Here is a 19171-nt window from a genome sequence, read left to right as displayed (position 1 = left end):
ACATTGTATCTCCCTACAAAGAACTCTGCATGCTGTAATACGGAGTAAATTCCAGCAGTTGTATAGTAAGAATATCAGCATATTTAGTGTACATTCTCAAATATACACAATAAACTGTGATTCTGTAGGTATAGTAAAAATTGCTAATACTTGAACTTAATAATTGTCCATAGTTGAATGCTTTAACTCAGAACTGAGGAAGTCTGCAGCTGGGTGGCTTTGTGCGATTTGGGGACCCTATATGGTGTGGCTGGGCAAGGGGGCACATGGCATGGTGCAGTGTTCAGGCCATGGGGATGCTAGCTTGGTGTTGTGGAGTTGTGGACAGCCTATCATTAACCAAAAGCTGGATGTTCTTATATCAGCCAAAATTCAAAATGGTTTCTACCATTAGTAGACTATGTAAGGTCTTGTCACTCTTTATGTAGATACACTGTACCTAAAGCACTCCCCACATTCCTCCTTTTCTCTGTGCATCCCAAATCCTGGAAGCAAGGTAATATAGGTGCCTTAGCGTCCTTGAGCACATGCCAGAAAGCACACTGGTGCTTTCCTGGTTCAAGTTAAATCACAGTCCCCCAGCATCCCAATCCTGGGCTGGGCTGGGCTGTCTGCTGCAGCAAGAATGGTTGGAGTGGTGAGGAGGCAGGGACTGGGGCCAGGGAGAAGAGTTAAACCCATATTCCCCCAAGTACAGAGCTGCCCTGCTGCTAAACTTACTGAAACTTACTGTTGGCTGCAGCTGTGGACTATAAATCCCAGAGGTACCTGAAAGTAGGAAAAGGAAGTGATGAGCAACCCTGCAGAGTCCTGCTTCTGTGATTTTTTTTTGGACTGCAAATCCCAGAACCTCAGGAGCAGCAGGAAGAGAAATCGAACACAGCCCGTGCTGGCTACGTGTGGGGAAGCCTTGCTCTAGCATCTTGGCTTCTGGCCTGAGCCATTGCAGGCATATATGGCTGCATTTCCTGAATCAAAAGTAAATGCATCTCCAGTTACTTCTCGGTTTATTGCCTGCAGCTTAAACTAACCTGCAAAGACTAAATCAATTCAGCCTCAGGTTTTTGGCGGTCTTTACTTAGTTGGTGAGGCACATGTTCAGGGTGCTGGACAGTAGTTGTATTGCCTCATTTTTGGAAGTTGGTGAACACAGAATGCAAGTGAATAGGTGGGTGAGCTTTCTGGCAATGCTTTCAGGCACATTAGGGAGGAAGCATGTGCATAGTCAGAAAGACTGCCCAGCCAGACTAAACTCAGTGCACACTATAGAGCAATAGTAAGTAGCCCTGTTCTATCTGAAAAAGTTCTATTTGAAAATATTTTTCATAGACCATGGGGATTTGGCCCATTTTCCAAAAATTCTGTGTAGGGGAAATGTGGCAGGTTTCAAGTATGGCTATATCTCAGGAGCGGTAATAGGGACTACATAGGTAGTGTATGGGTGCTTGGTACATGGCTAGGAGGATTGCCACCCCTCTCCTGCATTTCTTCACGTTTTGTGCACAAGATGATTTCGCCTTGTGTGGACTAGAGTCATATCGTGGTATTTTTAGAGGCTAGTAAGGCATCCTATAGTGTTTATTACTTTGTTGGCCTAATCATTCATAAATTGGCATTTGGGCTCATAGACTATAGTAATGTTCAGAAACTATTTTTCCCATTATTTGTAGACTTCAGTATTATGTTAATTTATTTTGTGTTTTTCTTATTGTCAGGTATTTTTTAATGGAGTGTCTCGTCATGGGACATCTTTGGCTAGATTGGGTCTTCATGGGCAAGAAGCTGCATCTTCATGCAGCCCCCATGAGCCTCTTTGAGGCTTAGCACTGAGTGGAAGAGTATGCTTGTAAAGGTCAGAGTCTCTTGTTGTCTCCACCTCAAAGAGAAGGAAGGCCTAGAAACTGTATTTCTCTTGGACTTCAGGTGGAGTTCACTGTTTGTGGTAGGGAGGTTGTGGTAAAAGGGGTCTCATGGTTTTTGTATGGAAAGCACTGAGACTGCTTGAGTACTTTGTTTACAATTTCTTTATTAAAATAGTGGTCAAATGCATTGGATTTTTTAATCTGTCTGTATCTCCTTTGTGTTCCTTTCTCAAAGTTTATCTAGGACTATGATTTCCAACCAAAGGGGCACATTCTGCTCTGAGTTCAGTCTAATAGGATTCTGCATATAGTTAATCAAATTAATTTCATTCCCTTGCTGATCTTTCTGTATCCAGGTGAAGTAGTGCTAATGCTGTCAACCCAATTTGCCAATAATGTTGAAGGTGGGGAAAAGGACATGGGATCCATGGGATACTCCATACCCTAATTCATACCAGGAAGGGTTACTAAACATGTTTCTTAAAATTCTTATTTTAAAAACACAAGGGCGACCTAAAACAAACCTGTAAAATGTGAATCAACACAGTTCTGATCCTCAAACCTTTACAGATTTGTTTTTTGGGTTTTTTTTGTAATGTTGCAAACTCATTGTTTGTAAACTGAGTGAAATGCCCACATTAAGGTAACAGAGCTTAGAAGAATGCACTTTCCCTTATGTTAATTTAATTTAACAAGTTTTATTTTTAAAATTAGAATCTAGTTAGTATGAGGTAATTCAAAGGCAGAACAGAGTGGCACCTTCTGAATTAGTTCATTTAAAAATAGTTAATCGGTAAGCATATCTGTGTTCACCAGTTGTTTAGCCCAGGATGATGGTCTTTTTTCTTTCTTTCTTTCTTTCTTTTTAATAAACTGAAGTTTAATTTAGGGAGAAATGGTTCTACAGTTTTAAAATAACAAAGCAAGTGATATGTCAGGTAGAGATATCTGGAAAAAGAGAAGATGCACTTTTTAAAAAAGGAGCATCTTTTAGCTTATTGATTTGCTTCTAGCATTCCATAAAATCTACTGTTATGTTAAGCATTTTAAATTTGTTATATTTTTTTCCATACTTGACAAAGGGATGTAATCCCTGAAATATTTTAAGAATGATCAAAAGTATTTAAAATAAGTCTTATGGTACATTTTTGAATTGGAAGAAAAACTACCTTCAAGAAAATTAATCCATTCTCTGGAAACAAAGGTTTGGTATAAATGCTGGGTTGGCAGCAAGAGGCAAATTAAATGAACCTTTTTGAATGAACTATGGAAACTGCATAGTGGATTATTAACTTTCCAAGAGATGCAATAAGCCAGCAGCTTGAGGAAAGTCAATCAGGTAAAGTTATGGTACAGGTGTTGGGATGAGGGATAAAATGCTAATGTTTCTGAATTTACCCTTCAAATAACAAGAATACTCTTACACCTGAATTTATTTCAACATCAAAATATGTTCATGTCTGTCGAACTGAAAAGATAAACCTAAATTTTTTCATATCTGTATCCTATGCTGTCAGGTAACCTGTCTTGCTTTTTTTACTAATGGATGACTCTGCACTTTAGGATAAAAATGAGGCGTTTTATACCTGAGTAACAGTGGAAATTCTTACAGAAGTCTGGTTGTATAAGAGATTTAACCACTAATATATTATGTATAATAAATACCATAGCAGCATGATATAATTGATTTAAATTTCACCACCAGAAGTTGAGGGCTGGGGTGTATCTAGTTCTACCTTTCCCACCGATTCTTCAGTATGTTCGCTGGGTCACTTAGCCTCATAGCCCCCCGCCCATTTTATGAAACTACCAAAGAAAAAATGCTATGTGCGATTACTTTTTTCATTCGGAAAATGTAGGACAGTAATAACAGTCATAACAGAGTGTGCTAGTTATAAACCTGTTTAATCCATGTAGATTTAACATTTTATTGGGGAGGAATAACGGTAAGGCCACAGTTTACGACTGAATGGACTGACTAGATTCTCTGATAAAATACAGGTACTTTTTATCTGAAAGCATTTAATAAATTAAGTCATGCTGATATACAAGCTGAGCCTAAGAGCTGCATCATTTCTGCCCCCTCCCCCAACAACCTCCCAACACAGTGAGAAATTCTTATCACTGGGTAAATAAGTCCATTGTCCAAAAAATCACAGTAAGCGTTCACAATAGTCTGACAGGACAGGATGAATGCTGGGTCTTTTCTATAAAGTTTCATGCCTCTAAAAAATCCCAGTAGATATGTATGGGCAATCTATGTATGTATGCCACAGGCCCAGTGATGGAGCTTCCAAAGCCTGTGTTCATGCTGTGTCTGGATGTTCATGTAGGAGAAGAATTTAGAAGAGACTTAAAAGAAGCAGAATGACTTTGTGCATATAGTTTCTGTACCTCTTTTGAAGTAAGGAAAAATTTCCATTGACGTTATACCAGATCCATTTAGATATCAATAAGGCTGTTACAAGTATTGATGCTAAGTCCACTTCAGGCAGTGGGAGTCAGTGTTGTGACCATGCTCAAAAAAAAAAATCCTGAACCAAATCTGAAATCCTGAGATTTTTGGGATCAGCTTTATTTTTATTTCTGTGTAGTGTCTTTACTCTTTAAGCAATCTTAACTGTTGGTGCTACGTTGTCAGTGCAAGGAGATTTACTCCTGTGTTGCTATGTTCTAGTAGCCCCTGGTGCTTAAAGTGGGAAGGAAATGTGCCCAAAACCGGCCACAACCGGCTTCTTTGGAAAATCCTTGTTCTAATTTGGCAGAAAGGGAGCATTGAGAATCTGAGATTGTGACGATCTAATCCAGTATTTACACCAAACAGTCTAAATTAACAAAGAGAACAGTTGCTAAAATCAGAATGGGAGCATAGTTGGGAGGGTGGGCACAGCAGCCTGAATGGGAAGGTAAATTGGTAGTTATGCCAATGTGATATCAGGTTCAATGTTTTTACCAGGGCTGGAAACAAATAGTGAAATACTGGGTATCCCAGAACTTGAATACTGCAGTGCAGTGGTTTTCATGTTCTGACTGAGATACTGTCCCAGTATATCAGACATACGTTATGTCTTCTCTCATCCCCATGTGGTATATTGCTACTCTATCTCTGCTGTCTCTGTTACTTAGCTATTCTTCCTCCTGTATGTGCTTCCCTGATCTCCTCTACCCATGTTTCTGACCTGCCCAAGTCTCTTGTCTTACTGTGGTTTCAATCCCATTGGCTCCCTGTATTCTGACAGCACCAATCCTGGCAGTGGCTCCAGTAGGTAAGGGTAGCTCCAAATCCCTCTTCTTTTTTTAAATAGAGTGGCCACTAGCAAAAGCAGCTACTATGCTTTCTCTTTAGCATTTTTATAGGCCTCTAGGCTTTCCTCTTAACATCCCAGAACCTTATAAAAAGCAAGAAGGAAGAGCCAGCACATTTTGCTCTGTCTTTTCTGAAGACCCCATTCCAGGAAATTCCGCTATGCATGGTCTCAAGATATTAGACCCTGAAATTAGGTTCTCATTTGTAAAAACAGCAATGCTGATTTTACACTTGTCTTATGGATTTTGTTGCTGATTCAACAAATAAGATGTGTAATCTGTCATCTTAACCTGGGATCAGGAATGCACTGTATTCTAAGAGCTCTTAGCTGTGCAAATACTACTTTTTATTATTCCTGAACAATGGTGTTACATTCAGTGATGTTGTCCATGCATCATTATAAGCAAATTGTTATGAGTGGTATTCAGGAAGGAGTCCTGTAATTGGAATTTATTTAACAATTCTGCTGGAAAGTTTACTTTTTGATTATGAAGAAACCTTATAACTTTTGCTGAAGATAGAAAGCAGATCTGATGAGTAATAAGATGGTTCCTTCTGCAAAGACTTTTTTCCAAACTGGAGCCATGTTTTAATACTGTGTCTTAAAGATGTTACTCGCACATCAGACTAGCAATACTTTTTTGACACTGATCCAGGACTTAATACAGTAAAGTCTAGGCTCTTAAAGAAGTGTAACTTTAGATCCCTTGAGTGACTTGAGACTGTAAATAAAACCCTAGTCTCACATATGGTAGCATACAGAACTCTTTCTAAGCCTTGCCTTTAAACTGTTTTATTTAGTAGTTCTTCTGTACCTTTATCACTAGCTTTGCATCTTGGACATATGAAGTAACACGTGATAGCAAGCAGCAAAGGCCCAACAGCATGCCCTGCATAAAATCAAGCTTTATCTTTTTTTTTTTTTTCTCCTAACTGCCTAATTTAAACTATTGTGTTTACTTGAATCTAAGATGATGCTGAATTTAAGATGACCCCCCTCCCTTCCCAATACTTAGATTCTGTATCTAGAAAATGTATACATTTGTTATAATTTTCCAGATATAGAATCTAATTATCACAGGGTTGTCTTAAATTTGGCTACCCCTACCACTACAGCATAGAAGTAGTAGCTGAGGAGGTGGGGTGGTCAGGTACCCTCCTTGCCCTGTGCTTCTTGACTTCTTCCCCTTGCAGCCTTCCTGCCCCCACTCCCAGCTCCCCATTGCCTCTGCCCCTTCCCCCCCACTGGCTCCCCACAGTCTCAGTCTCTGCCTCTTCCCTTCCCGCCCCACCCCACTCTTACTCTCAGACCCTGCCCAGGGTCTGTTCCCTCCCAAAGCATAGCACGTGAAAGTGAAAACCCTGCCAGCCATGCAGTGGTGTTGGGCAGGGGATAGAGTTTCCATGTACATTGTGCCCAGGAGGAAATGCAGCCTGAGCCAGAGTCAAGCTGCACCTGTCAGTAAGGGGGCTGAAGGAGGCAGAGGCAAGAGGGCAGAAGTGCAGAGAGGACGTGGTGCAGGGGGCCAGAGGCTGCTGTGGGTCTGACTGGCTCTGACCCAGGCTCGGGGCCAGAGTTAGAGCTGCAGCAGCTCTCCCCCCTGACTTTGGCTTTGTACACAAATCTAAGATGAGAGCCTTTCCCCCACATTCTGATTGGGGGTGGAAAAACCTCATAGACTCGAGTAAATACAGTAAATCATTAAATGTTGAGTTGTCTCATTTTGCTACATTCAGTTACCTCTACTTGACCATAACCATACAGCAGTGCTAATTCATTTTGTTATAATAATGTAACTGCACTTTCTGATGAACAGTGATGCAGTTGTTTTTTGTAGGCCTGAACACTGCCGGCTATCAGTACCAGATAGAGCAGAAGTTAAAGGACATTAAGAAATGTGATACGTAAAATTACAGTGAAATATCTTTTGTTTAAACTTCAAGCCGGGGGAGAGACGCATCTAATCTTGGCTAATTTACTGTTTGTTTTTCTTTTCACTAGATAAACGTGTTGATAATTGGCCCTTGATGCAGTCCCCAATTCCGACACTGATTATAAGCACTCTATACCTCCTCGTTGTCTGGCTGGGCCCCAAATGGATGAAGACAAGAGAACCCTTCCAGTTGCGCAACATGCTAGTTTTCTACAATTTTGGAATGGTTCTACTTAACTTCTATATTTTCAAAGAGGTTGGTCTGTCTTTCTACTTTACTAGTACTAGGAGGGCACTGCTGTTCAGTTTTTAGTTTTGGATACGTTCTGTCACATGAATATTCTCTTTGCAGATTTGTTAGGTATGTTAGAGCTCTGCCACTGAAATGGCTATCCTTATACTCAGATCTTATGAGCTTGTGAACAGACATATTATATAAGCATAAATGCAGAAGCCATATGTATTAACTTAGCAATTAACTAACAGGACTTTAGTGCTTATGTTAAAAATCCTAATTTGGGTAGAAAGTATGTCTGTCCCTGGCTCATATTCTTCTGATAAGTTATGCTCTTATGAAGCATGCAGCAGCTCAAGTGAATTAAGTGTAGTTGTTCTAGATCGGGGCAGGCAAAATGTGGCCTGCAGGTCAGATGCGACCTGCCAGCCCGCAGGGCCCCTAAAAATATTAGAAAATTAATCTTTATCTGCCCATGGCTGCTTGTCATGCGGCCCTCGATGGCTTTCCAAAACTCAGTAAGCGGCCCTCCTCCCAAAATAATTGCCTGCCCCTGTTCTGGATTTGCACCGGAGTAACATTTAAATTTGTCCTTATAAGATACTGGGAGAATATAAAAGCCTAAAATACTGAAGAATAACTATTTTTTATTAATAAATTATGTAAAAGTACTAATGAAGAAATGAGAATTCAAACTTGGCAAAAATAACAAAAGTTTTTATTTTGTAAAGTTAATATTTAGGTTGAAATCATAAACAAATGAACCTTATTATTTATGTAAAGGGGCCAGGAAATATATTCAAATAGTATTCACAGAGTTCTAGTGAAAATCATGAGGTGTCATAAACATGTTTCTCTGGGAGCAGAGTTACTTAGTTGCTTCATTTTTTCCCTTCCTTCTGATTTGTCCAGACAGGGAAACTGGCCAACATCTTTAATGTAGAAAAGGTTATTCAGTAGTAGCTATACCAGCATAGCTCCTTATGTGGATCTTTTGTTTTGGAAAGAAATATTGTCTATATGAGGAGGTATTCCAGTACAGCTATTGCAGAACACCATTTATAGCTGTAATCCTATGGAGAAAATCTCAGTAAGATCAAGTTCAATAACATAAACCAAGAATTAATTTGCATACAAGTGTGAGGATTCAGGTGAATATTCCAACCTATCAGATAAGTTATTGCAGAATTTGCTGAGTCTGTCATAAAATTGCTGTCCCTTAATTGCAACAAATAAACAGTGTAGTACTAGCATTATTAAACTTTGCTTATTCAGCAAGAGATGGCAAGTGTTGCAAGTGTTCAGGTCCTCTGTGAAGATTTATGGCACAACACAAATTGGGGAGGTGTTATGGGCTGAAATAAAAATATTAATTATAAAAATACACATTTGCCTGCAAAATATTCTTTGCAGGCAAGTGGCTATGTCCAGTAGAAATACAAATGGATTATTTCAGCTTTCAAATCTATTATAAGCATAATTCTAGTTTGCTCATGCATATAACTGCTTCCTACCTTGTGAATGTTGCATTACTGAAGAACACTGGTGCTCAAATTGTAGACCATAATTTCAATACCTTCTTTCATCCTCTCCTGTTTTTTAATATACTGTTTCAAAGTACTTCTTATGTTGCTGCTGTGCTGTACTAGAATCCCTAAAGCTATTTGACTGTCACTGAGGCCTAGAGGCTAACTTAGTGCACAAACTCCAGGTACTGCTACCATGAGACTTGTCTGGTGTGTTTACCTTCTGAAACAATTTGCTTTACCCATAATTGTGAATGCTGAAGTCCAGTAACTTTGGAAGTTTAACACCAAAATCTCTGTAAAATGAATTGTTTTAATTTTTGCAACATATTTGTAGAAATCTGCCTCCAAGCTGTATTTTCTTACTGATTTACATATACAACTAGAGAGGTAACATGCTCAGGTATTTCTGGAGGTCTGATACTATTTGATATCCACCTGTGTCCAAAATTCAGTTTTTCTAGCATGGTAGATGCATTGGCCCTATAGTTGGAAATAATCAGGTGAGTGAGGAAAATGATTCTACTTCTAGGAATTCCAAATAGCCCTAGAAAAGTTGGGTTACACCCTTCCTTACGTGGTAAGAAACTTCTGATCTTCTCTGGAGGTCCTGTATACCCACACTTTGCCATTATGGTTCACACCCTAGAGACCATACCTGTCCCATTACTTTCCTTTGATTCCCATATAGGGTTAGAAGAAAAATACATGATACATCTTTTATAGTTAACCAGGAGTCTGTGAATTGTCCCTTATGATGAGACTTTTTTGTAGGATTCAAGCCTGTCTCCTCCAGACCAAATGATTGGAATGTGTTTTATTTGGCATGACCCTGCAAGAAGCAGTTGAACTTTCCCCCTGCAAAAAAAAAGTGGTGATATATGTCTCCAGTCATGATGATCTCTATGGATGCATTATATTGGTGCTATTTTTGGTTATCTTGGGTTTTGGGGTGGGTTTTGTTGGGTTTTTTTGGAGGGGGGGGGAGGTGCAGTTCTGAGTATTAGTTACAGTCCTGTAGTTCTACTTGGTCTAGGTCCCAGCTATCTTTTTCTATACACAGGAACTTCTTTTTCTATACCCAGTCATGAGGTTGCTCTTTGCAGTTTCACTAAAACTGATGTGAAGCATTTTCTGTGTCTGGGACTTCTTCCCTCGTGTCAGGACCTCTGTTTGAAAGTCTTTAGGAATTCTGTTGTGACCTATTCCATTCGGGTCTCTAAATCTCGGTGCATTTCCCCCCACAACAAAGCATTTTATTTGGTTTATAGTCTAGGTAGTAGGCACTAAGTATTGTATTGTTCTACAATATAGTCAATATATAGTCTTTGTATCACAAATGCATTAAAAATTCTTTTAGGACTAAACTTAAAATAACGAAATTGATAATTACTCTTACTAGTAAATAATTCTTTCCTTGTCGAAATATTTCCCCTTACATCTTAATTTAATATTTTCAGCTATTCTTGGCATCAAGAGCTCGAGGATACAGCTATGTCTGCCAGTCTGTGGATTATTCAGATAATGTTTACGAAGTCAGGGTGAGTACATAAAAAATCTGTTCCCCTTGACCTGAGAGTCTAAAAACAGTGGTTCAGAAATTAATAGTATTGTACTAGTCATGTTTCTACTCTTTTATGCTGTTTTGCAACACTTTTGAGTGTCTACACCACCATCAGTGGTGGAGGTAATTGCAGAATGTGTAAACATACAGTCGGAGAAAATAAGGCTGGAAGGGACCTCAAGATGACCATCCAGTCCAGGGATGGTCAAAATGGTGGATTCAGCTGGTGGCCAGGCTCCATTTCCCAGCAGCCCCTGTCTGTGCATGGGCAGGGCATACAGCTGGGCAGGGAGCTGCTGCATGGGCAGGATCTTGAGGTGGTGACAGCATCGGGCTGCAGCAGAGCTATGATCCACTCCCTGCACACCCCTGCCCACAGAACCCACAGGCATGTGGGCAGTGGATTGCGCATGGCCATGGACCCCCACCCAAGATCCTGGGGTGGAACAGACTGTGCCAAGAGCATCAAGTCCCCAAGGACTCACGTTTCACGGGACAAAAACATGTTCTGCTCTGGATTCCCCCTCTCTAATCCCCAGAGGCCTATGTCCATGTGAAGGGAAAAAGAGAAAAGGATGTTAAAGCAGTCCCACCCCAGCTCTGCACCCTGCCCATGTGGTTCCCCCCCCCCAGTGGTAGGTGTGGGGCAGACAAGCTGGGGTGCCCAGGTAGTGGAACTAGGTTTGGGAGCGGCAACCAGAAGAAGGTGCCACCACAGGCACTGCTGGCAGATGGTCTGTTGCGGGCCTGACCCAGCCTGCAGGCCAGACTTTGCCCACCCCTGATCTAGTTCAGCCCCCTCTTCAGGATAGGATCATGTTTGTCTAACCTGCCCTTAAAAACTTCCAGGGATGGAGATTCCACAACCTCTCTAGATCATCTGTTCCCATGCTTAACCATCCTTACAGTTATAAATTTCTTCCTATTATTCAAATTAAATTTTCCTTGATGCAGTTTATTGGTTACTTCTTTGTCAGTTCCATGCAGTCACAATTCTTCTCACTCTTCTCTTTTTCAAATGAAATTATCTCAGTTTTTCCGGTATTCCTGAACTAGCTCTGATCTAGATAACGTGTTTAACCAGAACACTGAGCACATGTTCATATTGGCTTCTGTGCTTGTTTTGCACGCTATACACAGTCCCTTGACATGGGCTCAGGTTGCTAGTCTGTACTGAATTCCATGCCAGTGCCTCTTCCCTGTACTAGTGCCAGCTAAAAGTAAAAATAGGGCAGTTATGCCTACATATGATGCAGTCATGTCTTCAGTTACAGGGTAGACATAACCTATTTCGTTCTGCAATGTTTGGCTGCTTGTCTTCTTTCAGTCAATTTGTATAAGACATATTAACACAGTATCATATTGCAACATATCACTTTACAGTTTATTGTTTTGGCATGCACTGAAAATGGGGAATGCAGACAGTAAAGTTTTCCTAACCAGAGGCATACCAAAGCATCTTCATGTCCAAGGCAGCTGTGCAGCACCCAGGGCAGTGCCAGCTTCTGCCATACCAGTTGTGGTAGTGTGATCAGCTGCTGCTATGGCAACAGATGCTTTTGCAGCACCCAGGGCTGCTGCTTCAATTGCTCCTCCTCAATTCCTACCAAGTTGATTTACTGACATAATAGATGATGGACATTTTAAGATGCAGTGCATGACAGTATTTGGGAATTGCCTGCACAAAGTGAGATCAAGTAGCAGGTCATTCTTCACAGCAACACTCATAGATGTGATATTTAGACATAGCAATGTATGGCACTTACTGCAGCCACTCTAAGAATAAGCCTCTTGTCATAATCCAGAAAGAATTTTACAGTGTAGTGAAATAAAACAGAATGACACGTGTTGCATGTTACTTATGCTCAATGAGGCAAGATACCGTTGCTCTAGAAATATTAACCTGTCAAATTTCATGGTAATAAGTTCTTGATAAACATTCATAACTAGTGTTTAAATGAATCCACATATTCTAGCTCGTATTGCCTTGGACTTGTAATTAATACATTTGTAATATCAAATTGAATGCTATATATTGCATTCAAATAGTAATAATTGGCTTGGTATTACTAACCAAACTCTTGCAGATACGGTTCAATATGAAAAGTTAGTTGAATTTTCATTTAAAATTTCTGGTCGTTCTGCCATGTTAATTCCATATTCATGAAAAGATTTTGATAAATGTATTACATTTTACATTTTTTCTAGGACAGGAGAAGTTTTAAGGAAAAAACCTTATAAATCTGCATAATTTATTAGATGTCTGCCCTTCTCCTGTAATGCAAGTGCGATTACCTAAATTGAGAGCAGAAATTTAACTTATGGCTTAAGTTTCAGTAAGTTCTGTATTTATAAAAAGGTTTCAATTTCATTAATCTCTTTTTATCAAGTAGGGAATCGTGTAATTTTGAAAATCCTAATTCCTGTCATTGCAAGTTTTCTTAACTTATCTGAAAGACCAACTCTAGGAGCATTCAAATCGTTTTAGATATTTTAATATTTACAATAATGCAGTTTATAAGCTTCTTCTCAAAACTTAGTACTTGTTACTTTTTAAATAGATTGAGGTGTCAAAATAATTATTTAGCTTGAATCAAAACCTCATTAGTTTAACAACTTGGGTTTAGATCCCTTGAGTGACGTGCACAATTTTCAGATAGCTAACCACTCAAATGGCCTGAATTTGCTCTGTTCATATCACTAGAATTCTTTCCTTGACTTGATTGGGGGCGGGGTATGACTTAAATTCTGGTGTACAACTTGTTCTAGAAGCCAGTGACTTCATTCTTGTAGGTGGGGCAGAAATTCAGAGAGCACAATTCCAGGCAATATGAGGTAATGTACTACTGGAGAAAACCAGGCATGGTGGCTTAAGAGTAGGTATAAAGCCAGGGCCCAATTGACCTGGGGGTGGAGGGGGAGGGAAGAAATAAGAATTCAAGTGCTGTAAGAGGTTTAAAATGAAAGAACTAAAGTGGGAGCCCAAGAAATTCAAGGAATTAATAAATGCAGCCCAGAGGAGGTCAGCTTGGAAACATGACGAAGGAACGGAAATTCAGCTAGAGGGCTGCTTAATGAGTTTTGGTGAGCTGTTAAGGGATGCAGGGATAGTCCTGCCCCTTTACAAGTGCCCCACCTCCTGGTTGCCATCTTGGGACCGGAAGATCTGATCTTTGCTACCAGAAGTCCCTCCCCTTGTTCCAGAAGTACTTCTTGGAGGGGAGGGGGATGTTGCCAGCTTGGAACCAGAAAAAAAAAACATACTAAAAATCAAACATCTTCTGTAACATATAATGTTATATCAAAAATATTTTTGTCCTGACTTGTGTGCATTTGCATAGTGTATATAGAGGTGATTGTATACTAGTTCAAAATAAAGTTTTATTCTTGTATATTGTGCATGGTGGGGTAGGGAAGTGTGGTTGGGAGGTGGGTGTAGGGGCAGTGTGTGGGGGGGGGTGTGATGTGGACATGGTGGGGGCAGATGTGTGGGGGGGGTGTGGATATGGTGGTGGGGTGTGTGGCTGGTGTGTTGGGGATGTGGAGGTTTGTGCGGGTATGGTCGGTGAGTGGGTGTGCACATATGGCGGCTCCCCCACCACCACCACCACCCTTTTTGACTTGGCTGAGTCCAGCCCCTCCACAGTGGGGAGGAAACAGCACTGCCTATCCAGCTCTCAGTGTACTGCAAAGGGGCAGGAAAGCAGCTGCTGCCAGCAAGCAGCAAGGGGGAAGCCTGACTAGTCCCTAGGAGAGGGGAAGGGAGGCGCTGAGCCACCCACTCACTTGGTCTATGTCCTACATCTGCCTGGTGGGGCTGCAGCCATGCCCACTCTGGTACCTGCTACTGCTGCTCCTGCCCCACTTGCCTGTTTTATGCCACCATGTGCCAGCCCAACCCGACCTGAGCCATTCCCTGGTGGGTGCAGCAGCTGCCCCACTCAGAAGCTGTACACACTGGCCAGGGTCTGGAATGAAGCCAGGGCCCTCCAACATAGGAGGGTGGGAGTGCAGCACACGCTGCCCCAGGTAGGAGTGGCCAGGACTTAGCCCCATGCGGAGCACAGCAGGAGCAGCTGCGCATCAGGCCAGGTACAATCAACCGGTGAGCACCTGCCTGCAGACCTGATCCAATTAGCTGGCAGACTAGATCCAGCCCACAGGCCACATTTTGCCCACCCCTGCTGTAGTCAGTAGGCTTGCTGCATACTGATATTGACATTCCTTTTTCTGGTTTGGGAAAAAGCCATGATAGCCAGCACCAGGAGATTGATGAGATCTGGCAACTTTTGACACACAAATGAACAGATTATAGAAGAAGAATGTAAGTTGTGGAGGAGGTGGAATAGGGGTTGTAGCTTGGTAAATACTCCAAACTGGTGAAAGTGAGTTTCTACCTCCTGCTGCAAAGGGGAGGTGGGGGACAGGGCTGCTGTTGAGATTCTGTGAATTCCAACACACTTGTGCTCATGACTCCATGGAGGAGCCACAACCATGAAAGAGAACCAGTAGTATAAGATGATAATATGGCCCTATACAAGGGGTTAAGTAAAGTAGGAATTTTGAGATGGAGTATGAACATCATGAATGTGTGGAGCAAACACTGTGTTCATTCACTGTCTCTAACACGGGGGAGTTTTTTTCCAAACACATTGTCTTTTACTGAGTAGCTTTAATGGAGACTTATGAGCTATGCAAATCTTTCATAAGGAAACAAAAACTGATGAAAGAATAAACAACATTTCTCCTTACTCAGCAGTAACTCCAGGTGTGGCATTGATTTTTAAAGGTAAAGACTGAGCATCCTAGAGCAATCCCATTGAAATTCTTAGGCTCCTGTGAAAATCTCAGCCAAAATACTTTAAAATGATGTGACCTGCTTAGCTTTCACATCAAAAGAAATCATCAGTTTAAAAGTAAGCATTTCCAAAAGTTTTGCTAGAGAGGCAAGAATTCTTGTGAGTGGTATATTTTATTGGATGCCACTCTGAATAGTTCATATAGACATAGGCAGGCTTTTTGGTATTGCAGTAGGTCGTTGTCTTTTTCTTAAAGCTTGTAGGATGCAGAGGTCATAGAACTGAACCTCTAACTGACCCTTTAATCTTAGACTATAATGTAATATTTTTGCTGTCTGGTGTCTTAATAGACTTGGATTTGATGCATATGAAAGCTCCCAGAACAGAAATGGTCATATCAAATTAGTATAGATTATGGGACTATTCAGTATTATGTGTACTTTTTTAAATTATGTCATTGTTGTTCTTTGTATTGATAAAATGACTGCCTAACTTCACCTTTAAGAGAATTATAAATTACTTCCTACAATTCCACTGCTTTACAAAGCAAGTAAAATGGTTCCTTCCTTTGTTTCTTTTCATAACAAAACATGAAATTATTCATGACTGTTTCCGCCTTTATCACTGACTGGCTATGTAGCACCAAACAAGCGATGTAACATCTCTGGGTTTTTGCTTCTCATCTGGTATAGCCAAAAGACTTGCTTATATCCTTATGTGTGTCACAAGTATAAATATGGTATTTGGATCCCATCCAGTAGCACAACTGAGAAGAGGCACAGGGTGGGGAGCAGAGCATCAGCCATGGGCACCAAATATTGTGGGAGGACCAGAATTGCTCCCCTGGGAGTCTAGCACAACCACAGGAGTGGGACAGGTGCAGCTGCACACTCAACAGTGTTTATGGGGGCCAAGGAGCAAGTACCTAAGCAAAATGGTGCTCCATCCTCCCCCCAGCTTTGCCTCCTCAGTGCCACAGTAGATACAACCCTGCACCCAATAGCATGGGGAGGTGGAGGGAGGAATAAATGGGTACCAGGGGCAGCAAAGGACTGTTGCTGCCCACCTAGTACTGCTACCACAGTGCCAGCAATATCAGTTGTCTTCGCTGTATGGAAAGCAGTGGGAGGCAAGACTTTACTTCCCCACCCCTCTCTTTCCTTCCCTTCATCCCCTTTTTGGCCCTGTCCTACCCTGCCTTACCCTACCCCAGGCACTCAAGGAGCTTGCTAGCTCTGATCCTGTTAGATGCTTTTTCAAGTGATAAATATTGGTAAAACTGCTTGAAGGAGTAGCACCTGTAAGTGACATTTTCAACTTATAAACTTATAGACATTTTTCTTTAAAATATAAAGTAGGTAGAGTTCAAATGACAGATGAAAGGACTGAGGCATGTACAGCCCTGAGTATAAAATTCTTCCTAACCTATAGGATGTGAATTGTCTTTTCCATGGCTTCACTATTCCCAGTGGGACTATCGACACCAAGTTTTCCAAGATCAAACAGCAAGTTGTATAGTGTAATGGATGGATAAATCAAAGGGCACTTTTACACGTGCTCTGGGGCTGGAGCAGGGGGCAGCTCCGAGAGCTGCTCTAGCTAAAGTGCTGCAGCATCCCAATTAGCTTTAGTTCAAGTACCCTCACTGCCATTTTTAAATGTGGGGATACATGAGATGCAGGAGGATGCGGGAACATAGTCATTGTCACACTCCAGTGTGTTGGAGCAGCCTTCCTATTCATGTACAGGCACCCAAGTTATCTGGCTAGTTAGGTGCCTCAGAATGGGATTCACGACAGCCAACAGACTGAGCAGGGAGATGACTAAACCAGCCACCAGGAAATACTGATGAGTGAGTTGTCACAAATGTTGCTTCCTCTTTGGGGGCTTAGGCACTTAACTGCAGGCAGGGAGGTGCCTATCTCAGATTGGGATTCACACCAGGAATCCTGCTCCTAGCCTTAGAAATCTGAATTTTTCCTTTCAAAATGAAATACAGATTAGTCTTCTCTTTTATAGCATGGGAGATGGTTGTAACTGATAGTCTAGTGGCAAGGGTACCTACCCAGGAATTGGAAAACTTGTTAGATTCCCTTCTCAGCCAGAACAGTTTTGAAGCCTCATTTCTCACCTTCCAAGCAAATATTCTAACCAATAGGCTGCAGACTGTTCTGAGATGGAGAAACTTTCTGTCCCTCCTGTGGGAGCTGTGCTATCATACAGATGTGCTTGGGCCAGAGAAAGAGAAAGAGAGTAAGGAAGTAATTTAACCCTGTGATTAGGACATATAGGGCGTGTCTACATGAGACACATGCCTAATTAACTATGTATTAAATGTCTCGGTATCGACACATGTGCCCCTATTAGGGTGCACAAAACTAATAATCTCTGCAGCAGGGTAAGACTTGTATTAATAAGTCCGACCCTGCTCTAGTTTTTCATGTGCAGCAGCACATGTGTAGACACTGACCTAGCTGGCTGGGGCATGAGGGTGCTTCAGTGTGGGGGCTCCCTGCCAACTGACCCTACACTGAAGGACCATCATACTCCAGCCAGCCCCTCCACAGCACATTGAGCCTGGTGGGAGCAGCCCCGAGCTGGCAGGCTAACCCCCCAACCCCCTGGCAGCTGGAGCTGCTGTGATCCAGCTCAATGTGTTCTCAATGTGTTGTGGTCCGATGCAGATGTTCACCCAGCAGTAATAAGCTTCATGTTAATACGCATGTGTAGATGTCCCCTCATTGATTCTGTTCCCTGCTCCCACGATTCCTGTTGCATTTTGACTGTTTAATGCAGCTATCAGGGATTGGAAGTTTGGGTTTCACTCTTCTAGGTAACCACTGTGTTTTGAGCAGGACTTATTGCTGTTGGTATGTGTTAGGTGTGTTTTGAGCGTGCTTACTCAAATTCGGCCCCTCCTTGGAGGTGGTATTCTTCTGCCTATGCTCGTTGGGAATCATGAGATACAAGACAAAATAGTAGTAGTACTGACTACTTACAGAAACAGCTTTGGCAGTCAGGTAAAATGAAAGAACTTCCAGACTCCAGGCACTTAAGTAGTTAGTCACTGATGTGGGGCATCTTGGACTTAAATACCTAATTTTCACCCAAGTTCTTTTGTGGATATGGACCAAAGTTTTTTATTCTTAACTACTCAAATGAGAAATCACTTATTTCATATATTATTTCAAAGGTGGAGCATCTTTCAGAATATTTGCTGTATCATTAATGGGTGTAGCCCAAGCCTTGATGTAGGAGTTTAATATACGACTCCCTGACCCAGAGGCATAAATGCTACTTATTGAGCAATATGTATCTTAATAGTTCCTATGGCTTGCTTTATCTGGGAACTCTGAGTGATGTGGGAGTTGTCTCTGTTTTTTTTTCCTCTTCTCCCTGTTAGGACAGAACTCAGTTTTGCCTCTGTATAAGCTGGTGCATCTGTGTCACCTCCATAGCATCTGAATATCCTAAAATGTGCAGCGAACATGAGGCAGGTGTTCACTATTTAATAAAGAAAAAGCATGCAGTTTGGTAGGAATAATAAGTGATGTTATCCTTGTAGGAAATTACATCTGCAGTGAAGAATTACAGCACTTTTTAGCTCTTGTCATGCTTTCTTGCTTCAGATCCTCTCCCTTAAACTAGAATGCTAACTTCACTATTCAGGGTATGACTTTGCTGCTTCATCCAGCCTTAGTTGGCTGGGTATAGATTATCAAGCAATGTCAAGAGCAGTATTATGCACACTTTCTGTGTCTTTTTCTTCCTGCATGGTATATGTGAGAGAGACATGCTGCTCCTTTCTTGCTCTTTCTGTCCTTCCTCCCTGTGTGGATACAAGACTATTCCATATGGCATAATTTAGGGAAGTTCAGCATGCCTGTTCCCACTGTCACTGGACAGAGAAGTCATAAATACCAGTGTGATAGTTTGGATACCTG

At 41.4% G+C, this 19171-nt stretch overlaps 1 protein-coding gene across 1 annotated transcript in view; it reads left to right on the top strand.

Moving 5' to 3' along the window:
• Window positions 1-19171, top strand: part of ELOVL4 (ELOVL fatty acid elongase 4) — a 47140-nt gene that overhangs the window by 20524 nt on the left and 7445 nt on the right. Inside the window, exons 2-3 of the mRNA XM_019537669.1 lie at window positions 7172-7359; window positions 10325-10405. Coding sequence (XP_019393214.1) covers window positions 7172-7359; window positions 10325-10405 — 269 coding nt within the window. The remainder of the gene's footprint in view (window positions 1-7171; window positions 7360-10324; window positions 10406-19171) is intronic.

The sequence above is a fragment of the Crocodylus porosus genome, unplaced genomic scaffold (genome assembly GCF_001723895.1).
Source record: "Crocodylus porosus isolate Cpor-Errol unplaced genomic scaffold, CroPor_comp1, whole genome shotgun sequence".
In the NCBI taxonomy this organism is placed as follows: Eukaryota; Metazoa; Chordata; order Crocodylia; family Crocodylidae; genus Crocodylus; species Crocodylus porosus.
The sequence above is the reverse complement of the archived record's forward strand: the minus strand, read 5'-3'. Positions and strand labels throughout refer to the sequence as shown.